At 53.6% G+C, this 17,133-nt stretch overlaps 5 protein-coding genes across 5 annotated transcripts; 2 read left to right on the forward strand and 3 right to left on the reverse strand.

Annotated features, from left to right (window-relative positions):
- Positions 1-1,779: 1,779 nt before the first annotated feature.
- PG986_009576 (C2H2 finger domain-containing protein) lies at positions 1,780-3,245 on the forward strand (the record flags this gene model as incomplete). The annotated part of the gene is made up of 3 exons (XM_066845798.1): positions 1,780-1,854; positions 1,934-2,125; positions 2,187-3,245. 3 exons carry the CDS (start codon positions 1,780-1,782, stop codon positions 3,243-3,245), a joined length of 1,326 nt encoding a protein of 441 aa, XP_066698196.1.
- Positions 3,246-6,346: 3,101 nt separating this feature from the next.
- On the reverse strand, positions 6,347-8,891 carry PG986_009577 (Mitochondrial inner membrane i-AAA protease supercomplex subunit; the record flags this gene model as incomplete). Its single annotated transcript, XM_066845799.1, is given in 3 exon segments — positions 6,347-6,784; positions 6,859-8,052; positions 8,070-8,891. The coding sequence occupies 3 exon segments, from the start codon at positions 8,889-8,891 to the stop codon at positions 6,347-6,349; spliced, it is 2,454 nt and encodes an 817-aa protein (XP_066698197.1).
- A 122-nt stretch (positions 8,892-9,013) lies between these two features.
- On the forward strand, positions 9,014-9,228 carry PG986_009578 (uncharacterized protein; the record flags this gene model as incomplete). Its single annotated transcript, XM_066845800.1, has 2 exons — positions 9,014-9,095; positions 9,116-9,228. 2 exons carry the CDS (start codon positions 9,014-9,016, stop codon positions 9,226-9,228), a joined length of 195 nt encoding a protein of 64 aa, XP_066698198.1.
- A 401-nt stretch (positions 9,229-9,629) lies between these two features.
- PG986_009579 (uncharacterized protein) lies at positions 9,630-13,237 on the reverse strand (the record flags this gene model as incomplete). The annotated part of the gene is made up of 3 exons (XM_066845801.1): positions 9,630-9,782; positions 9,851-13,038; positions 13,102-13,237. The coding sequence occupies 3 exons, from the start codon at positions 13,235-13,237 to the stop codon at positions 9,630-9,632; spliced, it is 3,477 nt and encodes a 1,158-aa protein (XP_066698199.1).
- A 1,342-nt stretch (positions 13,238-14,579) lies between these two features.
- On the reverse strand, positions 14,580-17,118 carry PG986_009580 (uncharacterized protein; the record flags this gene model as incomplete). The annotated part of the gene is made up of 2 exons (XM_066845802.1): positions 14,580-16,884; positions 17,105-17,118. 2 exons carry the CDS (start codon positions 17,116-17,118, stop codon positions 14,580-14,582), a joined length of 2,319 nt encoding a protein of 772 aa, XP_066698200.1.
- Between the last annotated feature and the right edge of the window lie 15 nt (positions 17,119-17,133).

Consider the following 17,133-nt stretch of genomic DNA (forward strand, 5'->3'; position numbering starts at 1 on the left):
TCGATCGACAAGACTCCACAATCCCTCTCTTTCCCTCGTTCTATAGTACCTACTCAAGGGGAACAGCGGCAAAGTATCTCTGTATCATCCAGTCGTGACGCTTGCTCAAACCAGGCCCCGTCAGAGACGGGTACAATTCTGTCTGATATATATCAGCCTGGGTTATAGGGCCCTCTTCAAATTGCTCCTGGGCGGGTACTCCTATAAGCACCTACGATAAACCTCCTCCTGGTTCTTAGGTCTCTGGTCTACTTATTAAATCCCCAAGGACGCCATCGAGCTTTCTTTGGTCTTGGTCTACTACTTCCACAACAACAACAAGTTCCCTCCTCAAGAGCCCGCCTAAGACCAGTCGTCCTGTCAACGACTCCGACTCAGCAACCAGCGATAAGACCATCCCGTCTTACCGTCGTCACCTCGTGGATTTGCCTTTCCAACCAAGTACCAGCTACCAGTCAGGAACGCTCTAGCGAGTCAATATTCCGCTTCTGACGCAGACGCATTCGATTATATCCCCATCTCAGGCAGACATTAAAGATCAGCCCCCCACAGGTCTGAAGACGAGAGCCGCCTGTACTCCCTGAACCCCCTCGTGTAACTCAATTGGACATCGACGCGGGCAGCTTTCGGTGTGTTCTCAACGGGTGAGACGGTTCAGAGCAAGAAGACAGGCAATCTTTGGCCTACAGCTATTTTCTGGTCCTTTCACACATCATACTTTCAGACCAAGGAATATTTGCAGACTAGCAGGATCTCCGGTTTCTCAACGTCCAAGATCTGAGCGCTCAGAAGTCCGGTGATCGTCCAGCTGTGTCTACCTACTAGGGCCAATTATGCTTCTCGTTTCCGGAACCTAACACACGCCGCCTTCCTGTTCCTGGATTTTCGAAACAGAAGGCCATACGCGCCACTCAGCCCAGCTTTCCACTTTGGCTCACATACGCTTCCGTTGTTCCTGCAGGACGAACATCCCATCATCTCGCTCGCTAGCTGCACTACCTAGCCCGTCCACAGCATTACATTAGTCACCCCTCGACTGCTAATTTACGACTTCGACGTATTCTTCCTCTAGTGCTCGTGCGCAGAAGGCTTTGTTTCTCCCTGTAAGTTGGGACCACCTTCTTAAACAAATCACCAGCTGCCCCCTCGGTTGATGGTCGTCTCTCTCTTCGCGATATATCAGACTGGCCAGCGCCTGTTCCTTCCGACACACAACCCCCCACTTACACGTCTTCTTCAGGCTGCCGTGTATAATAATACCCAGTACTCTTGCTCGGCCCCTTTGTTGCATTGCCCATTCATCACCCAGCTCCCTCGTCAGGCTCCTCACCCCTGCGTCCATTCCTCTGAAGTTAATACTCCAGAAAGGACCCGGCCGTTGCTCTTATTATTTGCGCTGGACGCTGCACGGTGTCTTCCACTTTGCCTTTCTTCTTGCCCGCAGCCCTTGTCCATTACCTGGTCAAACAAACAACAACACGATAATTTTTGGGACGACATTGTCAGGAAACGCATAGACTTCATCCTACAGCGTTGCATTGATCAGATCCGGCTTCCATACCGTTCCGAGCAAGGGTGTCCTCCACCTTGAATCCACACCCGAACCATCAAAAGCTACCCCTGTTCCCTCGCCATCTCAGGTCATCGGTGCCCTGCCTCAGTTGAACCAGGACTTCCCCACTAACTCGCTATCCCTAAGGGTTTATAAGTGCTGTGATCCGCTCGCCCAGAGAGTTTGTTCTCGGAACTCAGATCTTTTGTTAGACAGCAACCGAAGAGATGGAGTTAATGGAACTTGTGGAGAACGAGCCTACGGCTCGCCCCTTCCAGTGTGACTGGCAATCCTGCAACAAGGTATGTTGAGAGAATGACTTGGGCTCCGCCATCCCCGACGTCGTCCTGCCGTCGTGTGCTCGGCTTACAAAGAAAACAGAGCTTCAACCGCAAGTCGGACTTGCAACGGCACTACCGCATACACACGAATGAGAGACCATACTCATGTGTAACCCCCGGCTGTGGAAAGAGCTTCATCCAACGGAGTGCCTTGACCGTTCATATTCGCACCCATACCGGCGAGAAACCTCATCAGTGCCAACACATAGGCTGCGGGAAGCGCTTCTCAGATGTAGGTCATCGGGACTGGAACTGCCTGCCTGGTTCCAGAAGCTTGCTAACACCAACGATAGTCATCGAGTCTTGCACGTCATCGTCGAATCCACACAGGCAAGCGACCGTATAAGTGTGCCCACGAAGGATGTTTGAAGAGCTTTTGCCGGAAGACCACCATGGTAAAACACCAACGACGCTCTCATCAGCGAGGCATCCACTCCTCCGAGATAGATGATTGTACCTCCGAGTCTGATGGAGGCGAGTCACCGATGACTCCGAGGTTGTCAGCTATGCAGTGGCCACAAAGCGTCAGCTTAGCTGGCCATCCTGGCATCCATGGCCACAGCCTTCACCGAGCGGCTTCCTTTGCCGACTTTGGCCAGCACCTTGGCTACGGCATGCAGCAGTTCAACCATCGCCATAGCGTGTCCTCGGGACCACACGAGTACCATGGCCAGTCGATACAGGAGCAGCAGCAGCACCAGCAACAACAACAACAGGCGCACCAGCATCCGCACCAGCATCCGCACCAGCATCAGCATCAACAACAACACCCTGGTGCACAGATGCTTCATCGGACGACGAGCATGCCACAGCACTCGTACTATGTCACTGAACATAGCAACCCGGGTGTAGCTACACTCAACACGAATCCAATGTCAACATACCAAGTGCCGAGGCAACAAGTCGAGCGCTTGCCGCTTGAGATTCCGTATACTGCTGCCGGGCTTAATGGGTCAATCCAGAGCAGTCCAAGCACTTTCTCGCCTGCATCAGGTCGTAGCCCTTCTGCCCACCAAGATGGCTTCTACACCCACCAGCCGGCCCAAACTGCGACTTACGCCCTGCACAGCACATCGCCAGTGGTAGAGCATCCGCCTCAACAGCCAATGGTACAATACGCCCAGCAGATGCCGCAGCCTCTTCCGGCCTCCCAAGCGGTTCCTTCGCAGGCTCCCTCAACACAGCAAGAGGAGCACTGGTACAACGGTGTGGCATACCAAGCTCCCGTCGAGGTTGCCACAATCGGCCAGCTTCCCACATACGGCTCTGGCGTCTATGACCCGTGGGCCATCAAGCCGGATTTCGACGACCCATCCATGCAAATGCCCAGCGCGCGGCTCGAAACCATGTAATGGTACGGCAGCCGACTTGTTGAGAGTGGCCTGGGCCCCATTCGCACGATTGTTCATACCTTCAATACCCACCACCGCTGTTGACCACCACCAGCGGCATACTGTAATTTCGAGAGAAGTCCTTTGAGACTTGTGTACAACATCCAGTACCATCGTTAGCGTCCTATTCATGTTCCTGCATCAGCGACCATATATACCACGGGCTCACAGCACCGTATGATTTCGATCTGGCGCGGATGTGGATTCCACACCCGTTGTCCTTGATTTTCTGGCGACACCCCGAGCACACCCACTGCTCACCAAACCCAGCGAGCTGAGCCATCGCATGGCGCCTGCGCTGTTCCTAATCGCTTTCCGACCCTCGCCGTCGCACATGGCCCTGTCGCTGTGTGCCTATTAGCCGGAAACAAACAGCCTGGCATATATTAATACAACTCGACATCAGCACCATCTGGCAGCATCTTTCTTTGGTCGCTTCGCATCACTCACCTTAATTCCATCACTGGGCGGCGTGCATTGCACATTGGCTTTTCTGGCATAATTTGTCTTTCTCATCTCGGTCCAGGCGGCACTCGTTCATATTCGACATGTTCCTTCCCTTGGCGCTCACCAAGACTGCTTAATATCCGTTATTTTGATTGGCATCTCTTCGCTGGGTAGATGATGCGTGGCCCGCAACCCAGCACCCAAACGAATTCCACGACGAGCATATTTCCGGTGCATGAACCAGTACCAACTTTACACCCATGAAAAGCCGGCGGCATGACTGAGGCGGCATAACCCTGCATATCATGCCGGGTCAAAAAGGGCCAACCCAAAGGATTTCCGGGAGGGCGGGCTCAACCTCGCCGAGCACGAAGCTACTGGCATCCATCTTCGTCTCTCGGTTCTTTGTTTCTGCCGCGGACAGCCCTTAATTCGACTGAACGACGTAACGCGCAACTTATTAATCGGCGAGATGGAAGTCTCGAGTTGGGAGGGAAGAGACTGAGGGGTTGGGGAGGGGTTGAAGGAGTTCGTCCACGGACGGATCAGGGGGGTCTCGGACCGCCCCTTGTGTAACATAGTGTGTGGTCGCATTGGATAATGACGACTTGGTTGAAGACGACAAAAAATGGCGGCATTTTTTGGGTTTATGGATTTCCATCTTGTGGCGTGCTTTGACTTATCCTGGGCATTTCATCATTCCTGTCTCGGTTTCATTCTGTTTTGATCACTTCTTCTCTTATGTCGCGGGAGGGCTCTGGCTCGTCAGGGGGAATGATACCACTTGTGGAGGATGTTGACGATGTTGACGAGAGGGGGAACTCGATGTCGAAGAAAGATGGTGTTGGCGACTTGACTGATATCTCGACGTTTTGGCTGGAAGCGTCGATTGAGGAGACGGTGCTTCTTTCTGGCTATGCGGACATATGAACCAGAAGACGAAGAGGAGGAGAGACCAAGAGTTATTTTTGAACGGCCGAATTCCTTTGATGAATTGATTGAAACGAGACCCCGGGTGTTTTGTGTATCAATAGTTCCTCAACCACATAACACGTTCCTGACTGAATATGAACTTTGATGACTTTCCGATACTTGGGCGGTTCTAGTGAAACTTCGATGTTGCAGAGGGAACCAAGCCAGCTGTCCTTTGGGCTCCTCATGTGCCAGACTCGAGAGTCACACAACGAAGAGAAACGAGACAAAGTTGAACGTGTCTGTCCGTCAGTTCCTGGGCGGGGAGAAAGGGAGAAGAAGCCAGGCGGTAGACGGTGGTCTGGCTGTCTTCTAGTCGGGGTGGGAAGATGGAGAAAAAGGGAGGGTAAGAAGAGCGAGACGAGGATCTCGCCCCCGGGAACAAGAACCTGAAGGTCAAAACGGGTGCCCGGGGGAGGGTGCTATCTACTGTCTATCTGCCTTCCAACGAATTGATGGGATCGCCCAAGGACTCGATTTGCCCAGATTGTGTGCATCTGGCTGTAGAGCGTGTTGCCTGAAAGGGGAGGGGGGAGGGCTGAGTGGAGGCGACCAGGGGGGCTTGGACTGACTATCATCACTATACCATACATACTACTACTACCGTGCCATGGCATTTGAAAGCAGGCAGATGGATACATAGACGATCATGTTAGCGGGATGCGGCCAGGCAGTATGCCTTGCTTGCCTACTATGAGTGCAATCAGTGAGTGTGGCAGTGGAAGGAATGGGTGGCCGACCGGGCTAGACGGGCCGGCTCGAAACAACAAACCGCGGGCGGGAATGGGCATTGGCCCTGTTGAGCAATTTCTCGCGGGCGCTTATGCCGGCGGCTATTTACAGCTCGTGTGTCTGAGACAAGGCCGCCGCAATGTGCCACCGGCTTTCCATAGTAGCACGAGCGGGCAGCAGCAACGGGCTCAAGCCACCGGCTCGCCATCCGTTTCGTCGCCTGTCCAACCCTCAGAGACGTCAACTTCGTATCACCTCACGACACATCACGTTCGTGCGAGGAGGAGCAACTCCCACTCAATCTCGGTGTCACTCGGAGAGAGAGAAATTGCTGACGTAAACGTACATGTTGCGGAGGCGAGGGATATATTGTTTTGTTTTGCACAACCCAATACAAACAACAAAGAAAACTACCTTTACACTGAATGCCCCATAAAACACTTCCAAGATACCATCCCCTCAGGGGGTTGATGCGTCGCTTGTGAGGTCTGTCCGTCTGTGGACATCAATGACCGTTTCCGCCATTTACCCGATGCTTATTGCCTGCCCAGCAAGCTGTACAAAGTCCATCTCCGTGGCAAAGCAACATATGCTTTTTGCAATCGCTGCTATCACATCATTCGTGAACAAACGCTGCTTCGGACGAGCCTCCCAACCTCCGAATCAATCAAGTGAAAGTGCTCAGAGGCACCATCTCCGGCCCCCTTCTTAGGGCCGGGGCTGTCCTGTACAGAGCCTACACTGCCTAGCCATCGTAGCGCAATTTAAAAAACTGTCCCATTACTCCATGCTCTTTAGCCGGGAGGAAAGACTCAAAATCTACAGGTTTTTCCGAACCCCCAACGCAACGTCCAACCAATCATTTTCCTATCACTTTTTATTTCCATGACTGGCCTGAATCAGCCACTCAATCAGGAAGGAAAACCGCCAGGTGCTGGCGGTGCTGGCGGCGGCGGTGGTGACTGGCCACCACCGCTACCACCGGGCGACGGTAGACCTGGGGCTGGCGTCTTTTCTGGTGCCGGAACAACCATTGGCCCCTTGGGGACCGAGATACGATCCGGAAGCTTCTCTCCCCGAATCACCTTCTCCACTTCGGACTTATCAAGCGTCTCGTACTCGACCAGAGCTTGTGCGAGGAGATCAAGCTCCTTGCGACGCTCTGTTAGGAGCTTCCGGCAACGCTCGTACGACTCGTTCAGAATACGCTGAACCTCGGCCTCGATCTGGGCCTTGGTTTCACTGCTGAGGTTCTCGTACCTGCTGGCGTAGTCCATGTGCCCTAGTTTGGTGGACATGCCCAGAGCCGCAACCATGGTGAAAGCAGTATGCGTTGCGCTCTTGAGATCCTATAAACGTATTGCTATCAGTATACTGTGTGATTACAATGCCATCTGGACAAATTTCAGTTGCATCAACTTACGCTAGAAGCACCACTGCTCACGTTGTCCGCGCCATAAACGATTTCCTCGGCCAGCTTGCCGCCCAGGGCAACATCGATCATGGAGCGGTAATTCTGCACCGAGAAAGAGTACTTGTCCATCTGAGGCAGATAGGCCGTGTGCCCAAGCGAAGGACCGCGAGCCAAGACAGTGACCTTGTACAGAGAGTTGGCTGCGCTCTTCGCCTCGCCACTCCATAGCATGAGCAGGGCGTGGCCAGCCTCATGGTATGCCGTCATCCTCTTCTCCTCAGGGGTTATGACCATAGTCTTGCGCTCAGCTCCCATGATGACTCTGTCCTTGGCCCAATCAAAGTCCTTGATGGAGACGAATGAAGCTTTGGCCCGGCTTGCATGCACGGCTGCCTGGTTGACGATATTCTCGAGTTCAGCTCCGGAGAGACCACTGGTTGTCATCGCGATGGCCTTCAGATCAACATCCTTGGCAGCCTTGACCCGCTTGGCGTGGTGTTGAAGGATAGCAAGGCGGCCACGGACATCAGGCAGTTCTACATTGACGTGACGGTCGAAACGACCAGGGCGAGTCAAGGCTTTGTCTAGAGATTGAGGAAAGTTGGTAGCAGCCATGATAATGACACCGCTGTTCTGATCGAACCCATCGAGCTCGGTAAGGAGCTGGTTGAGCGTTTGCTTGACGTATGTAGCATCCCTCGCGTTACGCTTGCCACCTATGGCATCAAGCTCGTCAATGAAAACAATAGACGGGGACTTTGACTTGGCAGCTGCAAAGAGCTCTCGAACCCTTTTAGCACCAACACCAACGTATACTTCATCGAATTCGCTGCCAGACATGTAGAAGAATGGAACTCCGGCCTCACCAGCAACTGCTCGTGCCAAGAGTGTTTTACCAGTTCCAGGAGGACCGACCAGAAGAACACCCTTGGGGAGCTTGCCGCCGAGAGCAGAGAACTTGTCCGGGTTGCGCAGAAACTCGACCATTTCTTGCAGCTCTTCCTTGGCGTCATCGCAGCCGTGAACGTCAGAAAACTTGGTCTTCTGGTTCTCAGCCTTGGCCTCACTGTCAACCTTGGTGCCGCCAGCTCGCTTGAATACACTCAGACTCTCAACCAGCATAGTAATAATAACCAGACTGAGGTAAGTGATGAGGCAGAACCATAGAATAAACTTGAACCATTTTAAAAGGTGCTTCCAAAGCTTTCATCAACAACCACATGCAGAGGGCCGTCCTTGCCTCCAGTGCCCGATGTAGTCTTGTTCACGGCCAGGTTGCCTCCGCGAGATCGAGCGGCAAGTGCTTGTTTGACAGCTTGAAGCTGCGTAGGCGTCAGGTCTCCAGGAAGCTTATCCTCGACATGCTCGTTCACATTAGCGCCGCCCGGGCTCAACAGCGACAAAGCCTTCTCGTAGGCTTCATCGGCAGCGGCATTGGAGGCAAATCGTCCGGAGCGGTATCGTTCGATGATGATTGCAGGCATATTCGCCTTCACCAAGGCCTGGTAGAAGGCATTTTGAGCGGTAGCACTTGTCGGGTTCCTGTTCGCAGTCTGTTCCATATGAGCCAGTAGATTCCTCGACAAGCCGCCGGTCTGGATTGAACGCCGTTGGGCCGTAGCGATGCCGAGCAGCGGGCTGGAGAAAACCGACGCGCGCGACAGTGCCGAAGTAGAGAAAGAACGGCCGACGAGACTCTGGGAGTACAGTCGGCGCGTAACCGGGTTCGATGCAAGAAGAGCTCCACCAGCCATGCCGGCGATAGAGTTGTGGATGTTCAGAACAGATGGAATGTACCGTGGGGCGGACTCGACTCGAGGGTCGCGGAGGAATTCGGGCAGCTCAAACTTGGCGGATTGCACGGCCGAGGTTGTATGCGACCGGGTTGCGGCGATCGAGCGATTCGATTCGGTCTTGGACCGCACCTGGTTGAGAGGCGACGATGGTGCTCGGAAGGGCATGAGGAGGGCGGTGGCCATCGAGGGCCAGAGCTCCGTCGTCGCCGCAGCGATGCTCGGAAGCGCTGGCGCTTGAAACGCCATGATGCACGGCGTGGCGACCCGAGGCCGGGTGGTTTCTAATACGACTGTCTCAAATTGTCGATGATGGTGATGGGTACGAAAGATAGAAACGGTAACGGATGGAAAGTAGTCGAATTGGGAATATGGTCAAAGCGAAGCAAGCTGTGGCGACGGCGGCGGCGGCGGCGGCGGCGGCGGCTGCTGCTGCGGGCGGTGGAGATGACAGTCGCTTTCCAACTGTGCAGACTATCGAGATGCTCGTATGGGATTTGCTGGATGGGAAGGCCACATTGTTTCCGCCGGCACCTACGAAGACTTCAACTCACTGTCGGGTGACTGGGGCGAGATGATGAAATGATGTCCCACGCCACGATCCGGCCGGCGAAGGAAGAAGATAGACACCGATCGGCTAGAGACTAGGTAGGTTCGAGTAAATGTAACTAAACTAGAAGGTACCTTCCAGACGTTGTGTTATGTAATGCCCCGGGGGCTGACTAAGCCCTTCTCGTCATCGTCACCCGAGTGTAAGGACGCGAGTATCCAACAAACGTAAAACACATATACTCACGTCATTTATGGCACATGCAGGTAGCAACAGTAGGTAATATCGTTGAGAAACTGTCGGCGAACAGACTTTAGTGGATAGCAACTACGGCCAAATAGCAAATACCAGGAATATCTATGCATGTCTCTATCTGTATCCATTCCACCTGTACAACCGTTGCCGAAGCTGCAAATGAGGGGCACTACCGGCGCCCCCTATTCCGCTACTTCCGCTACCGCATTCTTCAACGCCGCAGTGCTGTCCAGCATGATCTGCGCGCTCTTAGCGGCGTCCTCCTTAGTGAGACCCTTGCGAATGGCCAGCACGTTGTCGACAATGACCGCATCGATGCCCTCCTTGACTTGTCGCTACACCAGAAACTATCAGTAAAAGGGGAATCTAGGGAGTCGCGATTTCTGAATGAGCATGAGCTTACCTGGACTAGGACTGGATCGTTGTTTTGAGCGCCGTAGCTGACGCACACCAACCCGCTCTGCTTGACCACTCGCACCAGCCGCGGGCTGTTGACGAACGGCCGCGCCACACTGACAATGCCCAGCAAGTTCCACCGGCTGGCAAACCGCACCGCCTCCTGCAGACTGCTGGCGCGAATATCGCCCACAGGCGAGCAACCGGCATCCGTCAAGAACATAATCGGGATACTGGGCTGCTTGAAGCTGAGGCACAGGCAGATGTCGGGATTGAAACTGCTGAAGATGAGATTGCGCGTCTTGGCCAAATCGTAGACCTTGGCGAGAACCGTGTCGCAGAAGGAGTTGAGTTCCACGGCGTAGATATCCATCTCATGCTCCTCGCTTTCGTGAAGCATGGGGTACTTCAACTCGATGTTGAACCCGACACTCTCCGGGAGCTCTCGGAAGAGGTCCTCGAGCGTGGCAAAGGGCGCCTGGATGAAGTTTCCTCGTGAATTGCCTTTGTAGCCCTTCTCCTTGAAATCCCGAGTGTGTTTCATGCGCTCGTCAAGTTCTCCACTACCGTCACCAGCGAAGCCCATGGAAAGAGATCGCTGGCGTGGCCCAGGCGAGTTACTGCGTAGCTTCTTCTCAACCAGGGTCTTCTTGGCTGCGTCAGGACCATCTCGCCGAGGTTTGGCCTCCGGGTTGATATGCAAGAACTGCTCCAGCGTCAAGGTGTGCACCGGTGCGTCTATGCCAGTCTCACTGACTAAGAAGTCGTGGTAAATGACTGGCACGTGGTCCTTGGTCAGCTGTACATCAAACTCGACGTAATTGGCTCCAAGATTAGCCGCAGCGATGAAAGAAGGGATCGTGTTCTCTCCCAGCTGCAACGACTTGTTGGTAGTGACATTCTTTCCAAGGCCTCGGTGGCCGAAAACCATTGTGGATGACATCTTTTTCCAATATGTTTGCTGGGAATTGACCTCCATGTTTGGATGCGAGAAGGGTGTGATGACCAAGAAGTTGAAGTTGACGGTTCCAATGACCTCCAGATTTGCCGCCATGATCGGTACGCAAACATCGCCTTGGAGACTCATGCGGTTACTGCCCAGAGTCGGGCGTACAGAAGAGAGCAGAGCGACTCCTCGTCCAACCTTGTGCTTCTCGTTTCCAGAGTAGGTGGGCACAATGTCAAACATGAGCTTTACCTTAGAAATGCTCTTCGTGTGGAACAGAATAGGTTCTGTTGAGATGTTGTCGTGGACCGGAAGATCAATGATTGTAGGGTCACCGGTTGCGCCCTGCGCCGAGATCACGACTGAGAGGGCAGTGTCCAGTTGGTTGTTGTGAGCCTCTGCCAAGGGCACACGATCCAGTTTGACGCCTTCCGTGTTCTTGCGTATGTCCATGGACCCTAAACTGACGAGGACCAAGCTGGAATCCTTCAGGTAACGATGACCAAAGGATTTGACGGGCTCCGCAGTGCGTGTGCTACCATTCGAGCGCCGATCATCCAACGACGAGGTTTCCGGGGGCGAAGTGCCGTTCTTAGAAGGAGGCTCCGGGTCATCGGGTCCGCTTCCTAGAGTCTCAGGGTCCATGTTGGCCAAGAGCAGGTCGGCAATTGGCATATGACCACGAAGGGCAGCGTGTTCTTTAGGAGTCCAGCCAAATGAGTCCATCTTGTTCACCTCAGCTCCGGCTTCCACCAAAAGCTGAGCCACAGGCAGGTGCCCGTCAACGGCCGCAATATGCAAGGGCGTCCAGGCAAAAGACTTTTCAGCGAGTTCCAGGTTGACTCTTTGCTGATCTGTACCGTCAAGGAGTATTTTGACAATGTCAACATGGCCGAATCTAGCAGCGATGTGCATGGCGGTTTCTCCCGTCTCGTCTTGCCAGTTGATGTCAACCCCAGCTTCGACAAGCATCTTTACAATGTTCGTGAAGTTAGATTTCACTGCTATGGCGAGAACAACACTTGACTTGGGGACATCGCCACGGGAGTGTGCGACCGCCGAGCTATCTCCTCGCCAGTTCTCTCCCTCGAGCAGGGCCTTGGTAGTAAGAGGATGGCCACCTATGACAGCAAGATGGAGTGGTGCGTTGCCCTCCTTATCTTGCCATTCTGGGGCGTCGATGCCATGCTCGACATCAAATTGGCCCCATTCTTGCATCTTGGACATGATGATCTGACAGAGCACCACAAACCCAAATTGCGCCGCGTAATGCAATGGCAAGCGGCCCAAGGAGTCCTTTTTCGCAAGAGCCCGGCGTTGTTCGGGTTGCAAACAGTCGAGAACATACATGAGAACCTGCACGGCTTCATCATCCTTGCTCAATAGGTTTTCCTTGATCCCGTTCTCGGGGCGGCCCGCAGGGGTTGCGTAATGACTGTTGAAGTGAGAGCCAACCGGAAATGAGACGGTATTGGAGTCGGTATCGCCGGCATCTGCCGACTTACTTCGGCCGATCTGGATGACAAGGCGATGGATACAGTTACGCTCGTTCAAATCGTCGACTTCCTCTAAGAATTTTACTTGCTGCAGTAAGTACGCAATACAAGCCTTTGAGCGCGAGGAGATGGAACGCTGCAAATTGTTGAGCAGCATCGCCTGAGAGGCAGGCTCCAAATTGACCAAGTTGGCGTCGGTCAAACACTTCTGCAAACCGGTGACATCGTCCGATCTTATAGCCTGGTCGACCATCTCAAGTACAGGTTGGGGAATGTTCAGCATGGCCTTGACTGATGCTCTGCCCAGGGATCGCGCAGAGCGCGCAGATCTATCTGATGCATTGTCGTCGAGATTTTGCGAATCGCCCAAGACGGAAAGCCATTTGTTGATTTCGTTGACAAGTCGAACGGCAGTGTGATCTTTGGCGAACGGCTTCGGGTCTACTTTGGTGGTGATGTAGCGATGTTGGGTGGTCGTGTTTGTCGGGACCTTCTTGTCCAACTTTTTCGTGATCTTGACGAAGCCCCTGCGATTGATATCGCCAAAGAACTGGAGGTTTCTCAGCTGATTTCGCAGCTCGAGAAGGGCCCCCATGAGTTCTTCGACCTCGTCATCGTCGAGATCGGCAATGACTTCGGGGCTTCTGCCGTATCGGTCTTGGAGAAGCTTCACGCGACGGTGTGCTTCGGCGAACTTCTTGTTGTAGAACTCGTCGACATCCTCGAGGTTGCGGTCCAGGGCAAAGAAGAATTCTGGGGAAGGGTTAGGTTGTCCAAACGGCCTCGGTAGACGTCCGAGGAAGGTTTATTGCCCACCTGCTAGATCTGCGTTTTCCCCCGCCGTCGCCGTGGCAGAAGCCGCCTTGATCAGCTTCTTCAGGCCCTTGTAATTGATGTAGGAAGCCGCCCACTCGGGGACTTGGTTCCTCGAAAGATTCCTGCCGAACTTCATGTCGTGTGGTTGCGTACAAGCTCGGCCACAGCTGATTGTGTGGTGGGAAGTGAATGTCGTCGCGACTGACAGGTAGCGCGGTGGGTGTATCTAGGAAGAAGGTCTGGCATCAGTCAGTTAGACGGGGGGAGAACTTGCAAGCCGTCCGGGGCCGGGCTCTTCTTCTCTTCTCTTACTGTAGGTGTTGGCTCCACGGCCAGGGGATGGTGTTATGAGAGGCCGGCGGGCTTGGAAGAGGTGGTCGTAAGAATCGACAGCAAGCCTATCGCCATTGGGGCTCCGGGGGGCAATGGGAAAGAATGGAGGCAGGAACCGAGTTCGTCGCTGGCGGTGGTATTTCCGCAGATATGTACGTGTAAAGTGAACCTTGGCAGGTTGGTAGGTCCAATGCCATGCGTGCATTCGATCAGAGCTGGATTCGGCCAGTAAGGGTCCTCAGCAGGAGCCCGTGCAGCTGGTTATTGGCCTGAACTCTGCCCCTCACCTATCGGTACATGACCCGGCCGCCCCGTAAATCTATTTCGGGGCGCCCTCTCTTGCTTGTCTTGCCGCCAAGTCTGGGATGTTCCCTATAAATCTCTTCTTTTGCGCCTGGCAGGAAGTAGTCACGCCAATGACGAAATCCGTGACCTACATAGTTGGGAGGAATCTGGTTTCCCCCGTTCGGAGATAGCCAAGTGGCCCTTGCCCCTTGCCCCTTGCCCCTTGCCCCTTGCCCCAACACAGCACCATGGTAGTCAAGCAGCATACCTACCAAGGTACACACTTCGTAATCCATCCAAAATTTTCCCTTGAAACTCCGATTTTGTCCATTTCGTCCGTTTCCGTTCCACCTGCTACCCACCCACAGCTCAGTGTTTCGTCAGACTCACTGTTGTACGTGTCCCGTCATGTGTCTACCACGTAGTGTCTCACCGACTCTTGAAGCCCAAGCCCAGATTCAACGGCCAATTTCGTTTCATATCGCAGGCAGGATCACGCGCCACCACCACCCCTCCGTATTTCATTCCGTGCTTGCCAAGAATTACCCCAGCTTCTCAACTACTTGGCACTATTCACATCAGAAATGATTACCTCGCAGGTTAGCGCAAGCCCAAAATCGTTTTCTGTTACCCCGCGTGATCTATAGCCGTCAGCTCCGGCTACAACGGAGTAACCTGAATAGGGTAATAGCTGGCGGTAGTCTAGGCCAACTGCGGTGCCTCCAAGACGTGGGAGAGCATCTGTCTGATGGAGCAATGCAAAATCAGGCACGCAAGTACAAAGTATACATCATCTATGAAGTATTTACAGCTGTGGTTGCCCATGCTAACTATGTACAACACAAATTATAAAAATAACCTTAACCTATGGCGTCTGCAGCACGAAACTCCAACCGCTCGTGTGACTGCAGCTGTCGCTCGGGCTTGTGCACGGCCAAACCCCTTGATTCCGATAGGAGCTGCTCGGGTTCCGAGCCCAGTACCGCTGCCGCCTCAGGAGAGCCAGCCACCGTAGTCACGTTGGCTTCATCCTCCTCCATCTCAACGACAAGTCTGCCCGAAGAGGGCCTCTTCAAGGGGCTCTTCAATCCATCTAGATCATGGTGGTGATATTCGTAAAGCTTGGCAAGAGGCATCTCATACCAATTGGGGTATACTTTCCTGAAACGGCGCTGGTCTCTTCTATCCAAGAAAGAAAACAGAATGGCTCTGATAGCATCCTCGACATCCTCGAACTGCCTCTCGATTCCGTCAATATCTGGTGATGTTTGTTCCTGCCGAGTCCGTACTCGTTCCGATGCATTTGGCCCGTCCTGGTACAAGCTCATGAGTGTGGCAAATCCCAACTTCTGCCAGAGCTCCAAGTCTTTGAGCTGCTTGGCCAGACTCTGGTCAGGTAGACCGCGCAAGAATTGACGCCGCAAATTTAGCTCCGATGACAAATGTCTCGTCTTGATACGCCGAAGAGCATGGAAGACAGCTGGATACCGTTCGTACGGCTGGCGGTTTTGCCAGTCTATTGGTGGCAGGCGAGATTGAGGATCGCAATGAACTCCGGTACGGGCATATATGATCAAAACTTTGACGTGGGCCTCAATCCTCAATGTCTTCGCTTCCAAATTCTCGCAACGTTTTAAAAGTGCAGCCATATCTGGAATGCCGCCGAAAATCTTTGTCGGCATGACATCTGTCTGACTTCTATGTGGCTTCTCAGTAAGCGTTGCCAGCGCACGAGACACTCGTCCACTGTATGGGTTACCGCTGCCAAGCGATCTCATGGTTTCGCGGGAGGCGCTCTCAATTTCCTCGAGCTCAATTTTGGCTTCTGTGACAATCTGGAGAGACTTAAACTTGCGTAAAATCGCTCTGAGCGATTTCTTTACACCACCAATGATAGGTAATTGTGGTAGGCCGGAAAGGTCGAATAACGAGTAGAACATCTCGACTATTGGACGAAATATCTCTGATGGTGTGCTGGTATGAATGGTTTTCATCAGAGATTCGAAGTTCTCAAAGTTCTTGCCAAGCCCCTTGAGTAGCTGCCGGGCGCTTCCCTGGTCCAAGGAGGAATGGCACTCAGTAAGGAGACCTTGAATCGTATCAATAGGGACGAAACGACCCTCACGGAGACACGCCACGAAGGACATGCAAGCGACATCAACCTTGCCAAAGTGAAGCCATCCCTTAATGAGGTTGTCGAAAACATCATTGCCGCGCTTAGCTCGCTCAACCCAAGCGTGTTTACGGGATGCGCAGTTGGCCTCGGCCCACGAGAGGCCTTGCAAGTTGAAGATGGCGTTCTTGCTCACGATTCGGAAATGCAAGCCATCCTCGGCCACACCTCGCATTCGGCGCACAACGATTCGAAACTGCTCGATATCGTTGGTCGCCACTGCGTGGTTCAACAAACATACCATCGTCTGTTGAGTGGCAGGCCATTTGGTATCGGTCAAGTAAGAGTCGACCACGGCTTGCGCCAGATCCGGGCGCTGGATGCGATTAAGGCCAGCAATCAGTGCGTTGTAATTGTGAATGTTGGGTGGTGTGCTAGACAACAACAAATTGTAGCATATCTTTCCCACAGCTTCTTTAGCATTGGCGGTCTTATCGAATATGCGCCGGAAGGAGTTGTTCAGGAGAGCGCGCTCCTCAGAAGCCCCTCCTAGGTCGGAACGAGGATTGTCGTAGCTTGGATAATAAGGGCCGCTCCTAAGCTTTTCTACCTCTTCTATTATACTTTCGTGTGTCTGGGCCTCGTCTGCCTGTGTGTTCTGTGTGTTCTGGTCCTTGGATTCCCGGCACCGCCAAAGCAATTGGCGAACCAAAGTCTCTATCGTTTGCGTAGTTCTTCCCATTTGTGCTTCCGTATAGGGATGCCGGATTTCAATGTCCAAGTCTTGTTCTTCCGCCAAAATTGCTGCTTCAACTGCAGCCCAGTCGACTTGGTGCTGCCGCCATGAGCGTGTGGTGCCTCGATACGTGTTGGCGGCCAAGTCGCCCAATTCCTGAAGGAGCGACGTGACGCTTGTCGACGGGTTACCGGCCTCCCATTGTGAGGTCCCAACCGGTGTCTCGAGGGAACCTGGGTTGTCGCTTGAGGAGTCGCGAGCTTCGTTCCGGTTCGGGGCCCCTTGAATAGCAAAATTGCCCAACGCAGCGCGGGCCCTATCTATTTTTTTCGTCAAGGTCCCTCTTCCTGTCTTCCTTTCTGTGGGCGTCCACCACGGCTGCGGTGCCCAGTATAGTGGTGTAGCATGCTGTAAAGATATCCGCGGCTGTCACTCTTCGGCGAGATGCAGCAGTCGTCGCTCTTCGGGTTATTGTGGTAGCAGTGTGGAGGCAGCCTCTACAGCGACAGGATGACTGGGCTTGGGCTGCTCGGGACCAGAGGGCGTGCATGTTCAAGTCATGGTC

Source organism: Apiospora aurea (genome assembly GCF_038362705.1).
Source record: "Apiospora aurea strain CBS 24483 chromosome Unknown utg000006l_segment0_segment0, whole genome shotgun sequence".
Lineage (NCBI taxonomy): Eukaryota > Fungi > Ascomycota > Sordariomycetes > Amphisphaeriales > Apiosporaceae > Apiospora > Apiospora aurea.